Source organism: Cryptotermes secundus, unplaced genomic scaffold (assembly GCF_002891405.2).
Source record: "Cryptotermes secundus unplaced genomic scaffold, Csec_1.0 scaffold2092, whole genome shotgun sequence".
Taxonomy (NCBI): Eukaryota; Metazoa; Arthropoda; class Insecta; order Blattodea; family Kalotermitidae; genus Cryptotermes; species Cryptotermes secundus.
The window spans coordinates 350352-376646 of NW_019721032.1; the positions used below are offsets into that span (position 1 = coordinate 350352).

At 44.0% G+C, this 26295-nt stretch overlaps 1 protein-coding gene across 2 annotated transcripts in view; it reads left to right on the plus strand.

Moving 5' to 3' along the window:
• The first annotated feature begins 14543 nt into the window (after positions 1 to 14543).
• LOC111875354 (orcokinin peptides type A) overlaps positions 14544 to 26295 on the plus strand; it is a 47889-nt gene continuing 36137 nt past the window's right edge. For both annotated transcript variants that reach the window (XM_023871541.2, XM_023871540.2), the window contains exons 1-2: positions 14544 to 14627; positions 17202 to 17316. In XM_023871541.2, coding sequence (XP_023727309.1) covers positions 17212 to 17316 — 105 coding nt within the window. In that variant the 5' untranslated portion in view covers positions 14544 to 14627; positions 17202 to 17211. The remainder of the gene's footprint in view (positions 14628 to 17201; positions 17317 to 26295) is intronic.

Sequence of the window (26295 nt, forward strand, 5' to 3'; positions counted from 1 at the left end):
CCTGGCCCTGAGAAAGTAGGGAGAACGTTCTTCCAAAACTTCGGTAAACATATACCAGACTACACGGCTTCACATCACATCAGATAGTACTCATTACTGTCACTGCCGTGAGATCCTGGAATCTAACACGGGTACTGAATTCTTCGACCATGATAATGGAGGCAGCGCGTTCTTCCGAAACACTGGTATTTATCTACCACGATACACGATATTACATCCCTGAAGACTGTAATCTTGAGTGTTTATATGACCGCGGTGTTGAGATCAATGCAGACGACAGGGGCGGTGCGCTTACACGCGCATGGGGAGATAAGCGATCCCTGTAACACAACAGGCAGTGGAGGCCCATAGGGCTGTGATACGTCGAGGCTCCCAGAGTTTCTAGAGAATCGGCTCATAAATGGCAGTAAGACTGTCAGCCCTAAGCGCCGGCCGCCCTTTATCCCCATGAAAATTCCTGGTACTCATTTCTGTTAGAGGCCATAGGGCTGCTGGAAGGATTAGGCCAATTGAAAAATCGAATGACCTCATCGGGATTCGAACCCGCGACTTTCCGACTTGTAGCATAGTGCCTCAAGAACTACGCTGCCGCGTGCTCCGAGAAGAAATGAGTACAAAATTTTAGTCGGAGAACTTGAAAGGAGGAGCTACTTGGAAGACCTAGACTTAGATGGAAGGACGGTATTGATAGATTCATCTGGTTCACAGCAGATACCAGTGGCGGGCCCTGGTGAACACGGCAGTCAACCTTCGGGTTCCATAATATGTCTTGATCAGCGTCGGAAAGAGAGACGCTCTGTTTAGAGTTACGATTCAGCTGAGAGTTGTAACGGCATCGCGGTGCCCATGCGACCTGTCTGACGCCACGACGGCGCCCTGTATAAAACTGCATCCGTGCCGCTTTCTTCAGAGATGAGATTAGGCTCCAGAACGCGGTGAGTCGCCTAAAGTTCCGCTCCTCGTCTGTGGGCGTCATTTTGCGCCTAAAACGACTTATATCCGGACCGTGTAACACGGACATGAGAGGCTGGAACCTGGAACTTGGGAACAACTCGACTGGAATTTCAGTCTGAAACAAATCACTGTATAAGCATTGGGAGTGCCCGGTTTAGATGAAACTTTATCTTATCTTAGCCACCAGAATTGACAGTACAATCGGTTTCTGGACATGGCATTGTCCCTCTCGATAAAAAGGAGTTAGTTAGAGCGGATATGGCTATTGAAGACTGCTTCTCGACCGACAAAAGGTAAGCGCTACTTTCCTTTCACTGGCTCTACAGCCCCCTTGGGCCCTGGTCTCTGATTTTTAGTTTCCTGATCATTTTACAGACGGTAGGACTCCTTGAACGAGTAATCAGCCCGTTGCAAGGCCGCTACCTAAACACAGGCAACACAAACACAGAATAAACACATACACATACCAAACATCCATGCCTTGTGTAGGTTTAGAACCCACGACCCCGACTTCCGAGCAAGCGAAGACAGCACATGCCTTAGACCGCGCGGCTACCGTGACCGGCAAGCGTTACTTAGTTGCATAAGAGAATCTAAAAGTTTAAAAGAGGGTAAATTATTTCTCAGATGTACAGAATTAGCTGTATTGCCCGCAGTCTAACCATTCCTACTTACGAAACCTACTGACTGCACTTAAGCGTGGAACAGAATCAAAGCAATCCGTCACGGTTTTTCCGGTTGCGTACTGATACATGCGCCGGTAGCAACTTGACAATTATCCCTCTAGGCGCGTCAACCGTCCAGAAGTTTCGTTCATCCCATTCCAGCGAGACAGGACCACTGGAGCTGGACAATGCTTTGTTTCCAGCGAGCACTGGCCACGACAGAAACTCTCTGTTGAAAAGAGAGGCCATATTGCTCTCAGGAAGTCCGAAACGTGGACTTATGCTTTTTATTACAAATTTTCCGGATTGAGGTTGTTGAGTACAGGATCCCGGGGAACGTGTCTCAATCTAAGTGAGAGTAGGTGACAATATGGCTGAAGAGAGTGACATATGGGGAACCCCCACAATTCGTACTCTACTCCACGGACACGTGAGTTGGAGGGCCAGCTTTCACACTGGTTTCTTGCTTCGCTTATTCTTCCATCCTAAAGATGGATGCGATAAGCTGTTCCGAAGTACCGGTTGAATTTCGACGAACTACACTGTGTTATATTCCAGAAGACAAACTATTCTTAGCTACAGGATGTTTAAGGATATCGTTTACGAACCGCCACAGAGCATTCATCGCAGAAAGAAAACCGCCACAAATGGCAAAGAGGCCTTCTTTTGGGCCGTACCCTTCCTTAGAAGAGTCTGTCAGACTGTATCCGGTTTTCATTTCTTTTGATTTCGCAAACAATATTTTATTTCACAGAGCAAGGTCGTCAGCCTTGCGTCAAACTCCAAACCTGGAGGATCAGGTCCCTGTATTTATGTTCCCTAGTGGCAGGGTGGCCCAGTTATACCCCCAGGCACTGGCTCCCTTTTCATTGCCTCCTGCGACTCGCAGGGCTACGGTGGAGGTATTCCAACCCACCTCCACACAACCAAAAAGAGAAACTTATTTGGATACTTTTAATCTTTGATATTATCATTTGCAATATTTCCTTTCCTAAACTCCAGGAGAAGGGGTCGGGTGCCTGAGTGCCTCCCCAATGCAGCGTCCATCATTTCCACCAAATACATTACTATTATTATTATTATTATTATTATTATTATTATTAGGATAATTAAATTAAGGAGCATGAGATGTTACGAACAAAAGTCGGGATAGAGCGACGGGCTCCAGTCTTGACGGCTCGGGTTCGATTCCTGGCAGCGAAAGATTTTTCCCTCTCCACGTCGTCTAGACCGTCTCTGGAGTCCACCCAGCCTGCTATCCGATGTGTACCGGGGGCTTTTTCCTCGGGAATAAAGCGGCCAGAACGTGAAGCTGACCGCTTACTTCCATTTAGCGCCGAGACCAGGAATGCCACAGCTATACCATCACCCTGCCGTAAGTCTGAGCATAGAGACAACTTTATCCTGCCAGTATCCACAATTTACAGCATCAAATGGTATGATGACTGATCAGGATCTGGGAGCAGCTGGTCGGAATTATCCCAGTATTTGACAGGAGGGTGTGATGCAAACAAGGAAAGACCTGTCAAGAAATCCGGTGTCCAGGCACCTCCTGAACAGAGGTCTGTAACGTCACTTCTAGACCAACCTGTTCGGTAGCAAGCGTAGCAAGTACATCACTGTGTCTGCATTGGAGGAGCGCTAGGTTAGTCGACAGGAGCCTGTAACTTTGTTCTCTCAAGACTGGAACAATTCAGATGTGCTGCAGTAGAGAGTGAGGCGTTGCTTGGACGTAGACAGCGCGTAGCAACAGCCGACAGACCGTCTGTCCAACTCCTAACCAAGTTCAACGTCACAGTACACGTGTACCAAGAAACCAGCTCCATAGAGATGAGCCTTCCTTGGGAAGCCAGTAGAAGCTCGACTAGCCAAGAAAGGGCGGTCCCAGCACTTCATGGAAACTAAAGGTTCATTACCGTCATCACAAGAGCACATCACTGAATCAGATGAATTCAGTCTACACATACTATTTCTTAAAAATTAATTTCGGCATATCTTCGTGGGGGTAAAGGGAGTCGGGAACGTAAGGCTGACATCCTCACCGCCATCTGTGAGCCGGCTGTCTACATTCGACGTCTCACAACCGTATGGGCCTCCACGGCCTCCAACAGGGATAGCTTTCCCTTATCTATCAGAACCCTGTATGCATTAGTCTTCACGCCCATATGTGCTACATGCCCTGCCCATCTCATCCTCCTTGACGTTATCAGCTTGATACCTGTCGAGGATTACTGCAGCTTTCTCCAGCTTCCCGTCACTTCCCTCTTCTTCGGCCCAAATGTTCTCCTCAGCCTCCTCAAGTCCCGATGAGGTCACTGGGTTCTTTTCAACTGACCTATCCTTCCAGCCGCACTAGGCCCTGGAGTTCATTCAGCCTCTAACAGAAATGAGTACCAGGAATTTATTAAATAATTTTCCTGGGGAGTAAAGCGCGGCCGGCGCGTGAGGCTGACAACCTTACCGCCATTTTTGAGCCGATTGTCTAGATAATGTGGGAGCCTCAACGTCTCACAACCCTATGGGTCTCCACGGCCTGGTACAGGGATAGCTTTACTTTTTACTTACTATACAATTCCCTTCATACGGGAGACCAAGTTTCACACCCACATAAAACAGGCAAAAGTAATATCTATAAATATTCAGGACTTACAAATGACATTTCCTCCCCGCCTCAGTTTACAGCCTGTTGACTGACATGAAAGTAATTTAAGGACATGGTTACTTAACCTTCTGTAGCCTGAAAATTCATCTTAATATTATTCTGAAATTCAGATCCCAGCTCACAGAAAACTGCGTTTTCCTTCAGATATCACTGAGCAAACGCGAGGAACACGTAAATACGCTCTGCAGAGAGAACGCAGTGTTTCCTTAATGTTAAAGCAGACGGCTCATACTTTTGCTGCTGCTCCTTGCACTGTGAAACGCTGGTTGGTCTGTTAATCCTTATTTTAGCGGCTTCAGAGTTGAGGCTTCATATAATTGTGTCAACTGATAATTTGGCAATAAGGCGGGAAGAGAGACGGAAGAGGAAATGGGCCAGGAGGAACAGGGGAGGGGGACGGCCATGTTACTACTTGGAAGGTTCCCAGGCAGTGCCCGCTCGTCCTTCTAGTAGAGGTACGTATGAGAGAGGGTAAAGCGTTGGGAAGTGCAAAAGGTTATAACCTGGACATCGTTATGAGCAGAGGAAGGAATCTGAGGGGGGAATTTTACTGCGCATGCCCACAATTTTGATCAGCCTGTTTTCTGTGAGGTAGGAACTGAATTTTTAAATATCAAATATTACAAAGAACAGACAGAGTTTCCATTAGTCCAGCTTCTTATGCCGTTTGAGGACATGATTGTGGTATCTTCTGAGAATCGTATGAAACACACAACTAAATCCTGTGTGCAAATGTAGAATATCTGAATATTAAAGCAGATGGTATGGATAGTAACGGCTAAACGCCTAATTATCGTCCCAAGAACAGGTGTCACACTAACACGGCAGTGCCTCGCTGTTCAATGCGATGTTTTGCCGTGGACAAGCGCTCCGTACTTATACCGCCCACAGCCCACACGTAACACTCTAGTACAGGCATGTCAAACTCAACTTGTACACAGGGCCACCTCAGCCCTATAAATAATAGTCCAGGGTCGCACTTCAAAATAGAAATATACATTAGATTTTGATCCTCGTAGTTGATGATTTAATATTTAATTATAACCTTCATACGTTCATCACAATGTAACATCAGCGCCTGTCGCTGTGTGAAAATGAACTGAATGACAATGTACAAGAGACTACCGGTCTAGTAGGAAGGTGTATCTTGTCACAATGGTCATAAAAGTGAAAGTTTGCTAGCAGCCCATTAGACAATGGCTGGGGGTTGCAAGCTAGTTTTGAAGGTAGAAATCCCTTGCACTTGTCTGTCAGTTGCCACCCTCCTTGCATTCTTACTACGCCTCCAAAAGGGAATCTTGGAAATACTTGGGGTGGTGAGGCTGTGCGGATTTCAGTGCATTAACCTATGAAATACAATAGTTTGTCCTCCACGAACTTTACAAACCGTTAGTTGGACAAACCCTTCTGCAATTCTCAGAATCACTTTTCCTGCAGCCTGCTAATTTATGTCTGCGTGAGACTTCTTGTCTTCTGGTCTGTTGGAAAAATTGTCTTTACAAAAAATATTTCTACTAAAATTTTAATATTGATTTTAATATCAATTAGCTCTAAAAGTTGAGGGGCCGCACTTTGTGGCTTGGGGGCCGCAAGTTTGACACAGCTGGTCTAGTAAAATGCGCGCAGAGCTGCTTCATTTCAGAGCTCTCTCGTCTGATCATTTGAACCCCCCTATAGAATTTATGAGAAACAAGAATGATCTGTTGTTTTTAATGGAAATAAAAGGCAAGAATTGAGGTATTAACCCTACAAGTGCCAAGCGTTGAAAATTTCGATCTTTACAATAAATGCTATATTTGACTACACATGACATCTGTTGGCAGTTTATGTAAACTACATAGTCAAAAGATATTTAGCAATTTTGCTTCCTATATATGGATTTCTTGCGGAGTTCGGAGACCTCAGATGTCACCCAACTGACGGTGAAGTCCCAACAGTGGGGCGGTTTCCCCCAGGTGAGGAAGAGTGGGGCAAAGCAGGCTCCCCATAGAGGATTCTTATATTACTTTTATTTACGGGACATTTGTATTGGACATAAAACGTATGTTTCATTTTTTACAGAGCTTCTTTTCGGAATATTTTTCGGTTCGATGAATATTTGGCGAGTCACTCTCGAGACGCGCGCAGGGACTCACGTGAAGCGTCCGTCATTATTGCCTGATGTTAACCAAAATTGGAATGTTACGAGAGAAACTGCTCAAAATCGAATTTCATGAAAATTCGTTCAGCGGTTTTCGAATTGTAACATATAGGCAGACAGGCGGGCAGACATAGTGAAGCTATTTTCTATCTACGATATCCTTCAGGATACAACATATCTTCAGCAGGCAACCTTGAAGGATAAAATTAATGTTTATTCAACGTGAGTGACTTTGGCTCTCAGCGCATGTTGAAAACAGAATCTAATAATTGTCTGATGGTGTGATACGTCAGTGCTGACGGTGAGGCGACCTCGAAGATTTTTCAGACACAACATAGCAGGTACCCTGTTCGCTGCGTTACAACGCACGGTATCAGCACATGTATCTGCTGTCGGCATTCAGAATTCTGCTGGGCCCGCCTGCTTCATGAAACGAACAATCAACGTGCATGTTATCCATCACAACACGTCATAGAGGGGCGGTTTTACTCGTCAAACAAAGTAAGACGCTGTGTCTACAGTAGTTTCAATAGGTGCCGTAAGAGAGCAGTGGCGAACTAGCCGCCATATTGCCCTCGTTATCTGGCCCAAGGGAACACAAGAAGCCACTCAAAAATAAATTCGCAGCCTTGTTCATATCCGCCGCCACTCTCAGTTAAACAGCAGCTATGATCATCAACATGTCATCATTATCATCACTGTTATTTACAGCATGTACTGCGATGATTTCTACAGATGTAAACGATAGCTCAGTCGGTCAACCATCGGCTCCCCACCACGGTCATGAGGGATCTGTGCTACACAAATTGGCATTGGGGCAAGTTTTCTTCGAGTATTTCGGTTTCCCCTGCCAATTCTCATTTCAAGATATGCTCCACGTTCACTATCACATGTAGTGTCGATACTATCAACAGCATCGTGAAATTGTCAACCAAAAGAAGTGCATGGTAGTCGCGAGGCCGTATTTGCAAGGGAGAGGAGTAGCCACAAGATATATTTACAGATTTATGCTTTTGCTTTTAAGAGTTTGCAACAGTGTCATGTATCTGTCTTTTTCTTCTGCGTTTCGTATTGGGTCGTCCGGCCTGTTTCACATCAGAATTAATCTGAACTATGGATCTATGGACAGTCAGAAGGACTTCTCTGACTGGGAATAAGCCCTCTCGCAAGGCCGCTACATAGGACAACATAAACAGAGAAAATAAAAGAGAATAGACATTCATGCCTCGAGTGAGGTTCAAACCCACGACCCCAGTGCTTGAGCGGACGAAGACATTCCATGCCTTAGACCTCGCGACCAATTGTTACGGATCCCTGCATTGAAACACAGACGGTGACATACTTAAAAATAATTTTGACGTCTGGTTTTAATATTTTATATATTTAATATTTACTAATTTCGATTTTATTAAAAATCATAGGGTAGGACAGACTCCTCGTTTGTTCCCCCCCCAAATTCCGTCCTCCCTTTGACACTCTGCATATCTTCTTCTTGTCAAAGGTTCTTGAAGCCTTCGCAGCTTCACAATATCTCAAAGTGGACTCTACTAATTCATTTCTCATAGACAAAAGGGTTCCATTTTGAATGTAACCCCCCAAATGGAGTCAGGTTTACTGTGTTCCTAAACGCTAGTCAGTTTCAAGTATTATGAAGGCAACATAATGTTTCGGAAACTGGATCTGCTTCCATCCTCAGGCGTAACTTTTGGGAGACATCTACTGAGCTAAGTGCGTTAGAAAGAGCTAGTCCCCGTCACTGAACTCGGTCAGATTTTTATAAAGGACTTGAGTATGAAATTGTTAAACTACTTTTCTTACTTTGAATCAATAAAAGTAGGCTTATGCGATAATCATGCTGTCTGTGTATCTGTGTATCCCCCTATGAACCCTGAATGCCTAAACCGATATTTATGAAACTTAGTATATATATCATGGCACCTGAGCCAATCTCAACAGCATCTTCATAAATTCCTCCCGTCAGTCTGTGTGCAAGCTCGGTATGAACGTTACCGCGACAAAGAATACACAAGAAACAATTTAAGAATTTTTGGACTCTTCGTTTTCTACACGATCCGTGTTGTACCTAAGGAAAACAGCTGATTAGCTCTTCCCAGAACTTCTTTTTATTAACCTGAGAACGACGCAGATGCGGTTTGCGATACGACGTGTTCTGTTCATAATAACAGATGACAGAGAAAATCCAGCAACTCACTGATCCTGAGTGGAATATGCCATCGTCAAAACCCTTTAGAATTTACCCTCATTGGAGTGCATATGCAGTATATGTGTACCATAACCTCAATCATCCTTTGTAGAGCTTGTTCGTGAAATGGATATAAAGAAATAAAAACCCTTTTTTAATTACATTTCTCCTTTTGCCCTTGTAGGAAACTGCACGCTATTCAATCACAGTTCTTCCAATCAGTAATGCCAACTGTAAATCCCCATTTTGACATAACCCTTCACAAAAAGCATAAAATCCCTATACTTAAACCAGAGAATATGTACAGCAACGCACTTTTATTTTGCGTCGGATTTATTATTTACGTTCCTCCGTTTTAGGTTATTTTATCTGGTAATAAAAGCGACCTGTACGATGCAGAAAAGGGAAAATGCAGTTGATTATGGGCGAGTTTGTGACCGCATATCCAAATGAACAGGCAACAAAGCTTTGCAAACACAGCACTGAGTAGCCACGGTAATCCAAAAGGCTTAAAAGCAAAGCACGTACCAGGCAAATGTTTTGGAATCTGACGAAATTCATCAGATTTATTTGCCTATTAAAACTGATGTAAATAATAACGTTTGCAGTTCTTCTTAAGTACTGCCGTCCGCACCATTGCATAATTAGTATTATATTAATTTATAGACTGTTTAACGACGCTGTCAGTTGTTCAGACTATATAGTACCGAGTGGCAGAATAATTAGTGAATAATGAACTGGAAAATATCTGGAAGGAAACGGTTGTTGCGTAAACTGGGGTACGAGCCGTATTTTTAGATCTGGCATATGGACTTCGCGTGAGGTGAAGCATGTCAAGAAATAATGGTATAGTGGTTGCAGCTGCAGTGTAGGTGGGAGGAAGGGTGACGCACTCTAACCAAAGACCTGTTATTGCCCATACACACCCTGTAAACCTAATTTAAGTTAGTGGACCAATACTAAAATCACGGACAGTAACGCCCCTAGTGGAAGAAACCAACTAGGAAAAACCACATTCAGGACGGGCGGTTTCAGGACTGAGATACAAACCTGGAACGTCCAGAATACGAAGAAGTTATACTGGCTACCCGACCGTGACATTAGGTGTAATGAGATGTAATGTTAATCTGCTGCTTCCATCTTCAGGATGGAAGATGGCGTGAACAGATTACTCCGAAACGTTGCCATTTATCTACAAAACTACAAGGGGTCACATGTCAGAAGACCATATTATTAGCATCTATTGCCATGAGAACCTCACTTCTGGCTACTTTCGTCATCATCATCATCATCATTGTAAATACCGAACGGTTATCATTAAACGTATATTAGTAGGTAGAGATGGGATAACTGAGTCAATATAATGACTATCTACGGACCTCACGACCGAGAAACTTGAGTTCGATATCCAAGACAGCAAAATACATTTCTTCACACAGTTTTCAGACTGGCTTTGGGGCCCGCCCGGTCTCCTGTGCATTGGGTACCATGGGTTCCGTCCCCAGTGGTAAAGCCGCCGGGACGTGAAGCTGATCACTCATCTCCATCTGGTGTGTTGTTAGGAATTCATTCAGCTACACCCACCTACATCTCGGGCTTAATTAAGCAGAGGGACAGTTTACCATCACTTCTTACATTAATAGGTCATGTGTTCCAAACGACACTGTTGCACTAAAATAAAGAATTAAACGTTCCTCGTATTTCTGTTAAGCATTGTACCGGTCCGTCGTGGGGGTTCCATATGTGGGACTGTCTTTGTTGACGGAAACAATGCAGCAGCGGAATCCGGTTAAATATTTGCGTCATCCTCCCACAGCTAGTGACATCTGTGTTCACAGTTGGCACCACAGTTCTGCGTGCCCTGTGCCTTCAGCTCCGTGCTGTGTATATTGACGACAAACTTGTGCGACAATTGATAGATATATTTCGCAACTTCGAGTATATGAATTTTTTTAATAAGAATCAAAATCGAAAATAAAGAGGGGAAAATGCGACACATCTTCAACGAAAATTACACATTCTTTTTTACGAGCGTTATTTAACTAGTGACATAGGCTCAGGTGCCATGATATTCATACAAAATTTCGTAAGAATTGGTTCAGGCATTCAAGAGTTGATAAGGGGGTTTCAGAGACACACAGACAGCAATGTGATCTCATAGGCCTACTTTCATCTTCTTAAACTGAGGGAATCAGGCAAAACGGAAGGATTGTACGAAAGTGCAGCGGTTGTTGTGGTGTGATAAAGATTAGACATGACGATTTAAAAACAATCAAATTACTTTGCGTACTCCATTCACGACTTCATGCTAGTTTTTTTTTTGACAGTTCTCTAAGTTCACAGTGTATAGTGCTGGAACTTACGAATATAAGAAATCTGCAAACAGTGTAACGGTAACGCTCTATGTTTGCATTCGGGGTTTTCCTCCTTCGAGTATCTGTCCTAAGACCGACTACTCTGACTGTGGCTTTTCCGACGATTTCCTTGTATCCTCTCGGAAAATGCAGGGACAGAGCCTCAAATTCGGTCACGAACCCTTGTTTCCCTATCTTTTCCATCTCAGCAGTTGGCCGTGCCATAGCTCAGGCGGTTAGTCACCGGCTTCCCACCGCGACGGCCCGGGTTCGAGCCCAGGTCATGTGGGATTTGTGGTGGACAAGGTGACATTGGGGCAGGTATCTCCTAGTACTTGCTTGGGTTTCCTCTGCCACTTCGCATTCCACCGACTGCTCCACCCCCATCATCTATAATCTTGGGCTGTTACAGTAGTGCAGTTAGTGGCCGACGTAGCAAGTGGACTCAGTCTCACCCCACCCCACGAAACTAACCAAGAACTCAGTAGTCACTGATCACCAAACCGTCAGATAACTCAGTTACTGAAAGCGTCTTCTGAACACTCTCACTCCGTACCCAGCCAAGTGGAAGATTAAAGTCAGAAGATGTGATAATGTGCTGCCTGGTTAGGGCTATCATACACGTCAGAGGGGCAGTGACAATTTGAGTATGGAGCAATGGCGGAACAACGACTAGAAGGGGAAACCAGGAGAAACTGGGAGATAAACCTAGTCCAGTGCTACTTCATTCAACAACATATAAGACAGGATGCATACCATAAAGATCACAAAAACTTAGCTGTACAATATTGACTATTATTAGTCACATTAACCAGGAATTTCAAATGTAATTTTAATTTTATATCATTTAATTCAATTTGTTACATGTTCAATATTATTTTTATTTTCAATTATTTTAAATATCAAATTGTACTGTTAGGATAGTGTGAAATATAGACACAGTATGAATTCATACTGAATATAAATGATGCAATTCAGAAATCTGACACCAAGTATTCATGTACGCCTGAGGATGACTCAGGTAAGGGTCGAAACATGTAGTGACGATATCAACCGCAAAATAAAGCAGATATTGACATGATAGTGTCTATCTTATTTGTTTTCTGAACGTACTGTCGTGTACACTGTCTCAAATCATATTCTTCTGGCAACGAGAACGTCACCCGGAATTGAACCCACAGCCTAGCAGCCGTCTGAGTTATGGCATGTATCTGTGGGCAAAGTGCAGATTTTTTGAACGTTAAAGCAGGTAGTACACACAATAATAACTAAAGCCTAATCGTTTAAAGCATAGAGGTTAATACATCCGTACGTGTCGACAGCTTTAGTATTCAAAACCTCCAATTTTTCCCCATAGATTGCACTAGTGTGTTTATGATTCTCAGAATACACAGCGGGCAGTGCCAATAGAGAAGCCGCGTGTTTTCCGTGAGACCCAAACTGTATTTGTGTACGTAATTTAGATAAAATTCGTGCTTCAAACTGTTAAGGGGTTACGAATAACAAGCTCGATACCGTTTGTCTAAGAAATTAGATTTTCTACTTGTATTGAATGGATACACATTTAGTTGAAGTGTGAGGCCGTCAGTTCCTCCCCTGCGCCCACTTGTTGCAGGCTCTGAAACGCTTCCACAGCTAGCACACAAGGGAGTAAGGTTAAATTATCAAATAATAAAATGAACGGAGGATCCTAGTTGTGAGGAGTATGTAAACGCACTCATACGCATGCGTCGCCTACTCTATGTATCCCACGCGATTCCTCGCTTTCTTTATTTTCTTATAATTTTATCGCATTTATTGCTTTATCTGATCTTTACGTCACTCTGGTCTCCCATCTTTCGTGTCTTTAGGTCCTCGTCCGATTTATTTCCTTTTCTCTTCGTATTTCCTACGTTCCCTTCTCTCTTTTCGTGTCTGTTCTTCTTTCTCCCTCTCCCCTTATCTCTGCCTCTTAAGGGATCAATGCAAGAACGGCTTTAAGCAAGGGATTTTTTTTTTATTGTCCCGTTAATTGTTCAGTTTGCGGGCAGAATTTAACCCAACAAGCGCCAAAGTCGAAAATGTCGACCATTACAAAAATATTGTTATCTCTGACTACCTGTGACATCTGTTGGTTTCCATCTGAACCTCACAATGACACAACATTTAGCGGGAACATTTTCCCAGCATTTCAAGTCCAGAGAAAGTTTTATTTGCGCCAAAAATTATAGCGTCCCTGGCAACACAAAATGACCACGTGGCTAAAGGTGGAACTTCTACGGTTAAGAGAAGTAAAATTTAAACGATAAATTTGTTGGTGTTCTTAATTAAGCACCATACCGTGAAGACGTATTGCAGGAGTGGACGTAAAGCTCCATTCTTTCTTGGGCTCGGCACTAAATTAAACTAATGGTCAGTTCCACATCCTGCGGGCCGGACAACCCTCCGGGAAATAGCCCCCGGTACCCATTAGGTTGGTATGTTGGGTGCGAGCCACAGCCGGTCTGGACACTGCGGTCAAGAGAGAAATCTTTTGTCCCTGCCAGAAATCGATCCCCAACTCACCGAGTAACCGGAACTAGTTTATTCTTCTCCGTGGTGCTTCCCCACAAAATGTCACTGCCGAGAGGGAAACGCGTCTGCCTCGTATTCGGCAAATCCGGGTTTGAAATAGTTACATTTAATTTATTGCTCGAAATAAATCATGAATTTCTAGGGCAAGTTCTCTTATCTGACTCCAAATACCAGAGTCCGCCTTAACAAACTACTCGTAAAACTTTCTCAGCTGAACAAGGAACGAGCACGAATGTTCTTTACCGTGTTCACAAGAGCTCACTACTGGTCTTGAGCCAGTGAATGTACTCCATACACTCTTACCCTATCACTTTAAGATCCGTCTTAATATTATCCCCAATCTACACCTAAGTTTGCCAAGTGGTAACAGTAAATTTTCCCCTGTTCTAAATTAATTAAGCACTCAAGACATATGAAGAAGTGAACTATTAGCTCCACGGTTCTTGGCCTCGGCACTAGATGGAGATGAATGGTCAGTTTCACGCCCCTGCCGCTTTACCCCCATGGAAAGAGGCTGGATAGGAGGCTGGGTGTGCACCAGACCCGATCTGGACGCTGTGGAGAAGAGAAAAATCTTGCCCCCACCCGGAAACGAACCTGCGCCCTCCATCCCGTAGTGTTTTATTTTTTATTTTATGTTTTGCTGGTATGCATATCCCTTCATTCCATGTGTGCTACATGCCTGGACAATCTCATCCTCCTTGCCTTGATCATTCTAATAAAATCCTTCTGTCACTCCCACCCTCTCGAATAAATAAAGCTCCTTACGAAGTAAAAATGATTTAAATGCTCATTTTTCTGGAGGCGGGGACCTAGCAACCATTGAAGCCGTAATGGAACTCAGATGTGTCCTTCTTCCCTTACCTGTGTCCTCACACTCATGCGTATATATCTGTCCTCTTCTGTCTCCATGTTCTGGATCCCACTGCCGGACCACGCCTACCCCCTGACACCCCCCTCCCTCCACAGTAAGGGCACATTTTCCTCACAACCCTCTCCCCTATAAAACACAGTATCGGTAGGCAGGAGGTGTTCAGAACGGCTGGTCGCAGTTACAGATAACATCTGCCGCACGAACATCTCTTCTGGCTTTCCGGTAACTTCCATAAGATTACTCTTAACCCGCTGCCATATTCTGACGAGTGTCAGAAGCGCTGCCTGCTGTTTAGTTAAGTTAGCTTGACGGCCGTCACACGTCACGTGAGGTGACACTTTGTGGGATGTTGCGCTATGTAGCAGTTTACTGACGTTTCGAAGAAACGTATTGCCTCCATCTTTAGGGTGGAACAGTAAGTCAAACTGCCTACTGCTTCTTTGTTTCCTTTAATATCTAACCCTAAAGATGGAGGCAGTACGTTTCTCCGAAACGTCAGCAAATTCGTACCAGACTACATACAGTACAATCCCAAAAGGCGGTACTTTTAGAAGACAAAATAGTTTACTTGTTGTAGAGCAGATGATGAAATACGTAGTAATTTTAGGCATATATTTTTACATATTTGAGTTACTTTTATGTTAGGAACTTTGAGCGCTCTCAATAACATGGCAATGGGTTAATATTATGTTGAAATGTATTCGGTTTCATAAGCCGACCGCTCATAGAGTTAGCAGAAACAGTTCAGTAGCTGCTCACATACTTACATACGTATCAGTAAGTAATGTACATTATGCGACATTTTAATTCTGTGTGAAATTAAACCATGAAAATCTCTTCATAAGACGTTTTCAGTTGTCTTAACATCTATACTAGTTCTTCACGGCCATCCAAGTGCTGTGTTTCGTGTCTTTTTCAAATTCCACCCACATTTATACGCCTGACGAAATACATAAATTCATTATATCCTGTAACCGATACAGTAATTTAAGATTGCTATCTTCTAGGATATGACACCGTGTAATCTGGTAAAAAGGTACGAACGCTTCGACGGAAGCTGCTGCATCCAACTTCAGGATTAAAATATTGTGACCCGTTTAGTCTGCTAGAAGGGTTGCTAAGGTTTCGGAGGAACCTGTTGCCTCCATTTTCAGGACAGAAAGCATTCTGACCTAAATATGGAGACAGCAGGATCCTCTGAAATGTTGGCACCCTTCTACCAGATTATACGGAATTATATATCGGAATACTGTAATCACAATTTTCATTGCGTTGAGAACCTCATAACTTACATGTCCATGTACTGCCTGACAAATTTCTCGCACGTGAAGTTTGCGTGTTTCTGTCGTGTACAGCTGACGTAACAAAATTACGTTATAAGCATCTCTGGGTTCGATTTCTGTTACTAGTCTTGAAAGCTTGATGTGGCGGGCCGCGCTTTCAGAGTGTTTGTATTTTCTACTTTGTTCAATTTACATTCCACCAGAAGGACGTGTGACGTAACATATTTGTCTGCCTCTTTGTATTTTTGTGTGTGCCTTATTCTAGGGCGCCGTCAGTGCCCAGATTGTGTAGCGCCGAATCATAATATTATACTGTAGTGTCCTGTTGCACTTTTCACTTAGTATCGATTAGTTTTTACAGTGTCACGTACAACATTATGTTCTAAACTTATTAAAAGGTATTCAGTTTAAAAGTTTTTCACTACATGTTTCGACAAATGTGGTCAATATCAGGAGTTAAAATTACTGGGCGAGGAAAACTTCTCAAGTGAATAACTTTTAATAGAACAAAGTGTTGTACGTGACACTGTAAAACACTATTCGACACTACGCCGAATTATAGAATAACTGATGAATTAACAAGGATTTGGAAGGAAAGGGTCGTAACCTAATCGAATAACTACCCCGGTATTTACCTGGACGGACTGAGGAAAACCGTCAAGATCCTGTCCCCCGAGCGAGATTCGTACAGCACTCCCTGCACGCCAACCCGCAAATAACATAACTTAGTTTCAATTACACTACTATCGGACAGAGGAATGCGTTTATATAATTTAAATGCGGTAGCGAATATATTTAGGGTCCTAGTGGAGCCAGGGATGTGCAGGGCGGTCCTCAGCGCAACTTTTGAATGCCAGCGCGTCATACTGACACGTAGTTTAAATGAGAAGTCATAGATAAATGAAATAAGACATAACAGTGTATGAATAAGACATGGAACAAACGTGACAAGCTTTACCAGAAACCTGAGTTAACATAATCACCTCTGAAGTTGCGGTCCCGTAGGGCCATCTTCAGGGACTACTGTGATAATAGTGCAGATTGTGGCTTGCTTACATTCCTACGGCTCTGACAGAAATGTAAGCGTCGGCCTTTTAAGTACGCGCTTTTAACGAGGTTCTTGTCGTTAAATTCTGCGTCCATGGAGTTCTAGTTAGGTGACAATAACGACTCCACGTCATGATTTTACCCTGGGGCCGTCTACCGGACCGCAGAGGTATTGCTTTTTCTTTAAGACTATGCCAGAGAATAAGCGAAAATTACAGAGGCTGCTTCAGGCTTCAGGATAAAAATACTGTGACTCGTTTAGCCTGGTAGAAGAGTTCCCAAAGTTTCGGAGGAACCTGTTGCCTCCATTTTCAGGATAGAATGCATTCTAACCTGAAGATGGAGACAGCAGGATCCACTGAAATGTTGGCATCCTTCTACCAGACTATACGGAATCATATATGAAAATAATGTAATCATAATTACATTACCGAGACACTTAGTGAAGTTCTGCATGATGTTGCAGACTGTCTGTGATGACAACTCCCACCAGTGTCATCATCTCGACCATGAACCTACTTCCCCTGGTCCTGATCGTCGTGGTGGTTGCGTCCGTTCCCGGCAAAGCCGCTTCTATACAGGTGAGTGTCTCTCATGTCCCGGTACAGTAAGCCGGTTCAAAGAGAGTTCATTACGGTCTGCAGACGGCGGCCAGCCTCTCCCAGTGACCTACACTGAACTTTACCATTACAACATTACACCAGCACGGGCTACATGCTTCCGTGTTGCCCGTCTCATGTCAAGGCATTTGAGGGCGGGGCTCCGAGGAGAATATCTGCAAGAAATAACAGGATAGTGGAGCCTCATAATTTGTTTTCCACACAAAATTAATAAAGGTAAAGCTATCCCTGTAAGAGGCTGTAGAGGTACATAGGGATGTGAGACATCGAGGCTCCCACATTTGATAGATAATAAGCCCATAGATGGCGGTGAGGCTGTCAGCCTTACGCGCCGGCTGTCCTTTACCCCTCAGGAAGATTCCTAGTACTCATTTCTGTTAGAGGCTGAGTCGGCCCCAGGACCATAGTGTGGCTGGAAGGATTAGGTCAATTGAAAAAAAAAATCCACCTCATCGGGACTTGTAGCATAGTGCCTCAACCATGGTACTGCGTGCCCCACTCAAAATTAATACTGTGAGGGTATTACCGTCCAGCTCAACTTGACCTCCTGGTTGGGCGGCGTGAGCTGAGGTGTGGATGGTTAAGAATAAGCAACTCAGCTGGTGTGACTCTGTCTCCAGGGTTGCATCCACTGGGAAGCAAGGCGCTCCTGATTCACTTTGATGGTAAATGCATTTATTCTGCTTCGCCAGTTTATATAATTAGCAGTGAGTTACTTAATTCGCAGAAGCGACGAGGTGTAATGATCTGCTCGATTTCTCCCTCGCGTCAGTTTATCCACCACTGGTATTATTTTATTATAACAAATTTCCAAAGTCGCAAAACACGTCCGTTGTCCGATGAAGTTGAAGAAAAAGCACCCCCCTCCCCTCCGTGATGACTCGTACCAGCGACGCAATGGAGTCCGACGCCAACACAAGCCCCTCATTGCCAACTGGCTCGATTCGCACAGAGTTCCTCACCCCTACACCGAATGCAGGCATTTCTATTGGTTAAAACCAACGAAAGCCGTCATCCTACGTAAGGCATTCCGCATCTGGAAGCCATCAGCCCCGGGATCAGCTCCGACCGGCTGGACCCCTCTCGGCTTGACTTGTGGTGGCAGAAACTGCCTTCTCCTCAGGTTTCCTGCTGCAAACCCCACAGAAATATTCCGAACCCCGCGACATACTCGCTTACTTCAAGCCAAATTAATAAATAAGTTGTGAAGCTTTTACCGGAACGTTGCCTAACAACGATAGAGCGATACATATACACAAAGACTGACGGTAGGAATTTATGAAGTACGCCGTTAAGATGGGCTCAGGCGCCATGATATACATACTAAGTTTCATAAAGAATGGTTCACGCATTCAGAAGTTGATATGGGGGTATGCACAGACGGCATGGAGATCGCATAAGCCTACTTTCATTGTTTCAAAATAAGGAAAGTAGTCTAAAAAGAGTACTTCTGGCCCACAGATTGTATTCATTTCTTTGATTATGATTCTCAAAATAAGCAGCGATTATTCCCCTAAACAGCATTAAATGGTTGGGCTTTGTAGCGGAGACGTAATTGTGTTTCCTGTGAGGTATGGACTGAACTTTTATATGTTATTTACATTAATTTCATGCTTCAAACGTACACTTGACAAGGTCAAATATGTTCTTAAGAGATAAACCCGTCCTTTCGTCAGAGAGAATGTTACATAAGAACTATAACCGCATGGGTTCAGTTGGAATAAAATCTCTGGTCGTGATCCTCAAGGGTCTTGGAGCCAAGACTAACTGATTGGCGGTTAAAAGCCAGTCGTAAAGTAATTCTGACTCTTACTCTGACTCATGCTTCGAACGGAAAAGAAAAGGTCCTCAATTAAAATACTCCAGAATCACCCAGCTTTATTCTGAAGGGAAAATTATTGTTGTATGGTGATTAGAATTTCGTGTTTGAAGAGATATTTTAGTATTCTTGACTTTCCTGGAAGCAGCACTATTTAAAATAGCAATTGTTACGTGTCACAAATGGAACCATTGAACGTCACGAGACAATTCGTAAGAAAGGGAACATTACGTAGGTTAGTATAAACCGAACCAATCAATAGATAGATTGCAAATAACAATGGTGTTTAGAACGTGGGTCAATTTCAGATTCAAGGATAATCGTATTATAGAGAATCCCATTGGACTGAAGAGTGTTGCTTTGTGGACTGGTACTGGTCCCATTGTCCCATTGAAACGAACAGTTATCCCTGCTTATGCTTCGTGCTGTCCCTATTCAACTGCAACAGTATAACCAGAGAGTTATTGTTCTGACGTTTCCACTTCAGTCTTCCTTCATGTTTTAATAATTTTATGCTTTAAATACGTAATTTTTTACATTAGTTTCATTTCGTACTTTCGCTTAAGTAGAAATCTATGAATTTCGGACCAAACAATTGTTATCGGAAGTCATGGTGAGATGAGTAGAATTCCTGCTTTGTTTTTGGAGGCCCTGGGTTCAAATTACCGCCTGAACATCGCTATTCACTATTTGAAGGATATTTTCGTGGTTTCCTTCAGTCCCTACGGTTAATTGACGGGATGATGTATGAAATTAGTCTCTGACCATTTCCTTTCACTCCCTGTCCCATTCATTATTCACTGATCATCGAATTATAAACGCCATATAATCTGAGCTATTGAAACGACGTTAAATATATGAAGAATAAATCACATCGCACACACAAAAGCCAATTTGAATGTAAGTCTGCGCTCACAGAGGACGTGATTCCTCTCTGTGTCCGATAGATGGCACTGGATGCCAAACGGACTCGACGAATCATTCAATAACACATGCCTACAAATTTGCGTACCTTACATAAAAAAGTCAGTGCGATGTAAGTGTGTTTGCGCTTTTGTCCAAAGAGAATGCAGACCTCGAAATAGGTGCTGCAAATAAGACCTCTTGTTCAAATCTTATGGAGAACTGGTTCAGTTATAAATTAATAAAACAGGTTCTGATGATGGTGTACAACACTCGGAATTGCTGGATTTTGTGCTTTGTCCAGTGATTGAAGTTAGCTCTTTCTAAAGGACCCAACATAGTAGCTGTCATCCACTCCCTCACCTGCGGAGAGAAACTGATCCAGTTTCTGAAATGTCGTATTGCTAAGAATACGAGGTTCTATCGGAAAGTTCCCGGACTAGGTCAAAAACGAAATGCTGGCTTAACGTACTCAATTTTGGCTGCCACATCCTTCAAAATAGTCTCCTTGGGAACGTATACAGTGATCCCATTGTTTGTACACGCTTCAAAAGCATCGTGGAAGCCATTTTCCTTATTGCGGTTCCCTTTGGATGTCAGACACAGTTTCAAAATGTCGTCCCTTCAGTTTCATGTTCATTTTAGGAAGCAAAGCGAAATCACAGGGGGCTAAGTCCCGTGAGTACGGAGGATGGGGAATGATAATCATGTTGCTGTTAGTCACAAACTGTGATTTTGAGGGACATGTGGGCGGGCGCGTTGTCGTGATGAAGGAGCAATGCGGCGCATGTTCAAATTTTCTTTTAAGATCTCCTGGCAAACTCCACAACTGACCCCAACGGTATTTGCGAGCTCATGGATTGTTCGGCGAGGGTCTTCGTGGATGAGTTCTCGAATGTTTTCATCACTTTCTGTCGTTTTGCTGGTGCTTGGTCGTCCTGAACGTTCGTCACATTCAACTGACACTCGACCGGTCTTGAAACGTGAATGTCATTCAAAAACCGCTGTACGGCCTAAAGAATGTTCTCTAAAAAGCCTCACGAAGCAATAGGCTTGTGGAAGTGTGACCTTGGCCTTCCCTCTCATCTTCTTTCGCCGAGGCAGTGACAACAATAACAGTCCGGGAACTTTCCGGTATCACCTCGTATTGTACGATGGACGGAGTCCACAAACCTAGCAATTCCGAATGAATTAAATGTTGGGCCGTGTAAACATCGCATATTACCTTCTCTTTTCTTGTATTTGACTTTGTATATTCTGTTAGGCGTTTACCGGAGTGCTGGAGGAGCGCGGAGTCTCAAAATTCATAACCTGCTGTTACAATTTTGTAATTGTTATCATATCGCGGTTCGTTGGCAGCAGGCCGTAGGCATGGTTGACACATCCATCTGCTTTGTGCTGCATTGTGCAGGATTCCATTTCAGGGAAATTCTCTGAATTAACTGTAACAGCTCCTGTACATAACCGAGTATTGATGTTTGCGGCACAACTAACCATTCCCCTCAGCTCACTGAAACGCGTCAACTGCCACACGAAATTTGACACTTTCTCCTATGTATGGATAGAGCCGCCATTTTGCTGTATTATAATGTTCTGAGGTAAAGACCTTGAGTACACTGGGAAACTACAAAGATATCACATGATATCAATAACGTTTTCAAGAGACGTCAAACTCTGACATGCCCCTGGTCTTGGCACAAAATGGGGCTTTTAGTACCCAGTCTACCAACTGCCAAACAACTGCATTACTTATATACAAATTAAGGAGCCTACATTGTAAACAATTTCTTTTAAAATAGTTCTAAAACTCTATCCCTGTAAGAGTCCATGAAGGCCCATAGGGTTGTGTGGCGTCTGGACTCCCACATTTTCTAGACCATCGGCTCACAGATGCGGTGAGGTATTCAGCCTTACGCGCCGGCCGCCCTTTACCCACAGTAAGATTTCTGGTACTCATTTCTGCTAACGGCTGAGTCGAACCCAAGGACATAGTGCGGCTGGAAAAATTAGGTAAATTAAAAATATCCTCCTCATCAGGACTCGAACCCGCTACCTTCCGACTTGTAGCATAGTGCCTCGATCAACTACGCTACCGCGCAATTCTATCTTCTGGGATACAACGCCATGTAGTTCGTTCAAAGTGAACAGACCTTACGGAGGAGCACATCGGTTGACTTTCAGTAAGAACCTCAGATCCTACAATATCCTTGTAATATAAGTTGGTCAATCCCCGGGTCTTTTCAACCGATCTGGAGGGTCTACCTAGTTCTGGAATGACATGTCTATCGGTGCGTATAATATTCTGACACACACACACACACACTTCAAAATGAATGTGATTGTCCGATTTCAGCAAAACTTGGAATGCGTCGATAAATTTCACTAAAACTTCGCATTATCAAATTTGTGACAATGCTATCAGCGGTTCTCGAGGTGTCGCGTGTACAGTTGGACAGACTGATGGAGTGGATTTAACCCTTTAGAGAATGAGTCAGAGTCAGAGTCAGAGTCGGAGTTACTCTACGACTGGCGGCTTACCGCCAATCAGTTCGCAATGGCGCCAAGGCCCCTGAGTTCCCGACCAGTCTCTTTGTCTTTGCAAACTGAACCCTTGCGGTCATAAGAAGCAGGGATAGCGTGGTCGTTATATCTACAGGCTGAATGACTGAGGGAACGCAGTTCGAGTCTCGGTAGGTTCAACAATTTTCCCTTCTCCACGTCGTCCGTCCAGACCGGCTCTGGGGCCCACCCAGCCGCCTATGCATTGGGTACCGGGGGCTATTTCCTCTGTGGTAAAGCGGCCGGGGCATGAAGCTGAACACTAACCTCCAACAAGTGCCGAGGTCAAGAAAATGTGGATCTATACATCCATCCCCAGTACGTCTTCATGGCGTATTAAGCACAGGGACAATTTTACCTTTACCTTACCCTTGCGGGAATAGTCATCATGTATCATCCTCTCTGGCGAGAGGATGGGGTTGTCTCTTATGAATACGCTTGGCCTTTCGTCAAATGTAAGTAACGCATATATAGCACGGTATTGAAAACTCTTCTTTTTGCACTGCACGCAAATTGCCTGTCAGTACAGGCTTCACAGAGCAGATCATGCCTATGTTACTTATCTTGTGCTACAACGGCAGCTTAGTCACTTGAACGGTCGCTAGCTTGACCACCGCCAAGTTTAAGCCTCTTATATTTTCTGTGTCTGGCTTCACCTTGTCCTATAGTGGGAACATGTACATTCACATGATTTTGTGTGACTTCAGTTTGTTGCCTGCACAATTTTGTTATATAATCATACGTGTATATGTAGGGAAGGTTGATTCTTCCGAATAATTTATACAAATCTGGTTCGCACCTCACAGGAAACACATTACGTCTCCGCAACAAAGACAAATTATTTAATGGTGTTTGTTGAAAGATTCGCTGTTTATTATAAGTACCAAACAAAACACACTAGTACACCCTGTGGGGAGAATACAGAGTTATAGTACGTTAAAGAGGGTGGTACATATAAGAACCGCTGGGCTATAAAGGCTTAATATATGCCCCACAGGGTGCCAAATGCGTCTAAAAAGTGTCTATGTTTCGCTGCCACAATTCGTAACCAAAGTCCTGGAGTGTAAGATGTCCACCAACACAAATTTCTGAAAACTTGGTTTTAGGTTAGGAAATCATTTGCAGTTTAAATACGGCTTACAAGAAAACAAATTCCGAAATACCATACTTGCAAGTAAAATACACCCATGAAAGTAGGCGGCGATAGCGCAACACAATACGGAGAATCAAGAAAGTGCATTATCTCATTTTCGCCGAAAAGCGGAAATAGTACACTCCAGCTTTCACGCGACGAAACGTAGAAAGACGGGATAAGCAGTCTGATGCAAGGCGCGTGCGCCATCTGTGTGGTGTATTTTTGTCAGTCTCCATTTCTATCAAATTGTTTGCTAACAAGCCCCAAACAGTTTTAAATAACAATTTCCTTGCACTTTGTACAGGACAGTTTGGTAAAAGCACGGGGGGAAAAAAGGGAAAAAGTTACGACATTAAACACCAATCTGGGATTAACTTCCAATAAAAAGTAACAAGAGTTCTGACATACACGTACACGCACTGATGTCAGATCGGTACAAAAAACTTATCACGAATAGCGACGCCCGTTCATATAGACGCATAAAACACTTGAAGAGAGTTTCCTGTGTCACGTTTCATCAGAACGATATTAGATGCTTGATAAATATTTATTTAACTATCTGAAGCATTAAAAACAAAATGAAAATCGAGGGGGAGGGGCATATCAAAGCTGACGGCCTGGAACGTCATTTTCGTAGATTATCGAGGGTCCGAGCAGTGCTCACTAATCCGAGTGTTCAAGGAAAGCATTTGTCAGTTCATGTCCGAAGCATAGAGTTCATCTAAATAATGTTTAAAAATTGTTTCCTATCTCGCAGAAATGGCATTGCGTATCCAATAAAAGTTCTTCTTATTCTTCAAGCTTTATGAATTAGGTCCTCTGGCCTCTTACAGTTCATCAAGAACTCCGGAAATTATGAATCGCGTAAGAGTAGACAGGAGCCGGAGTAGCGCGGTCGGTATAGCGACTGGCTACGGGCTGGACGACTGAGAGGCCGGACTTCGATTCCCAGTAGGGTCAAGAATGTTCACTCCTCATGTCATCCATCCTCCTATACAATGGGTACCGGTGGTTCTTAGTGCGACCCCTTAGTCGAGGGCTCGAACCGTCGGAAGGCCGCTACCCACACAGGAAAATACAAATACAGAAGAAACGTGGACAGACATCTATGCCTCGAGTAGGTTTCGAACCAACGAATCCACTGATCTCTACCATCTGACGCTGTATAATCTTATACTGACAGCGTCGTTAACCCCCCCCCCCCCAAAGTAAGACTTACGTGGGGGGATGACAACGAAATTTGACTTTATCAGTTCTACTTGGAATAGCTCAGTCAGTACGGAGACCAGGCTACAGGCCGGATGACCGGAAAATCGTGGTTCGATTTCCGTCGGGGCACTGGTTTTTGTCTTCTGTGCAGTGTCCAGACCGACTGTGTTGCGCACGCAGACTATCCAGTGGGTACATGGCGTAAAGCGGCCGGGGCTTAAAGCTGACCGTTGACTTCCATCTAGTACCTAGGTTAAGAATGTGTGGAAGAATTCCTCCACTCCCATTTACGTCTTAATGATTTGGTGCTTAATTAAGCATAATTACAATTTTTATCTTCTTCCTTCCGTTTGGCGATACTTGGGAAACTCGACTCCTTCACGGGGTGAAGTCAGGGACCACAAATATTAGACGTGCTACAAAAGGTAAAGTTGTTCCTGCGCTTAACTAATTAAGCACTACGAAATGAAGAAGTATGGGGGAGTGGATGTACAGATCCACATTTTCTTGACATCGGCGCTAGTTAGGGTGAGATGTCATCTTCATGCCCCGCTGGCCGCTTTACCCCCGAGGAAAGTGTCCCCGATAGCCATTGGATAGGAGGTCTGGACGACGTGGAGAAGAGAAAATTCTTGAAGCTACCGGGACTCGAACTCCGACCCCTCTGTCGTCAGGCCTGTAGCCAGTCGCTATACCGACTACGCTATCCCAGCCCATGCTACTATGCGTAGCGCCGCTATTTTTCCCAAGAGAACTGCCAACTTTCCACCAGCCTTCCACTACAGCAGCAGATTTGCAAAGGACTGTTGCCAGTTCCCACGGGGACAGCCAATTTTCTATTGTAGTCGCAGCCACAGCATTCCTTATAACCTTACATTTGAGTCCCACAAGACTGTATTTACTGTCCCCGTAGAGGATTCGGGATAGGGAGGAAGGTCTGCCGTACCTTACTCTTGTCTCCAGTTTCCATTCTTTCCCCCCCCAAATTCAGGGGCGGTGAGCAGACACCTGGTTTGCCCGCCTCCTCTCCGTGTGAGCTGCAGTACAAAAGGAAAGTTCTAGCTGCAAGGCTCGCGCATTTTCAAGCATTAGGACGTTTCTCTCAATGCCACTAGATGTCTCTGGGGGGCAGGCGGATTGAGATCTCACTTTCGTTAGTCTGAATATTTTAACGGCGGCGGATTGACCTTTTCAATTTAACTGTAGCTGTAAATTGTAACTGAGTCAACGTAGCGCTTTACTCAGAGGAATCCTCAACCACGATAGTGCCGGAAGCGCGTCGGGCGCCAACCTTACGGAGGAGTCCCGTGGGTTC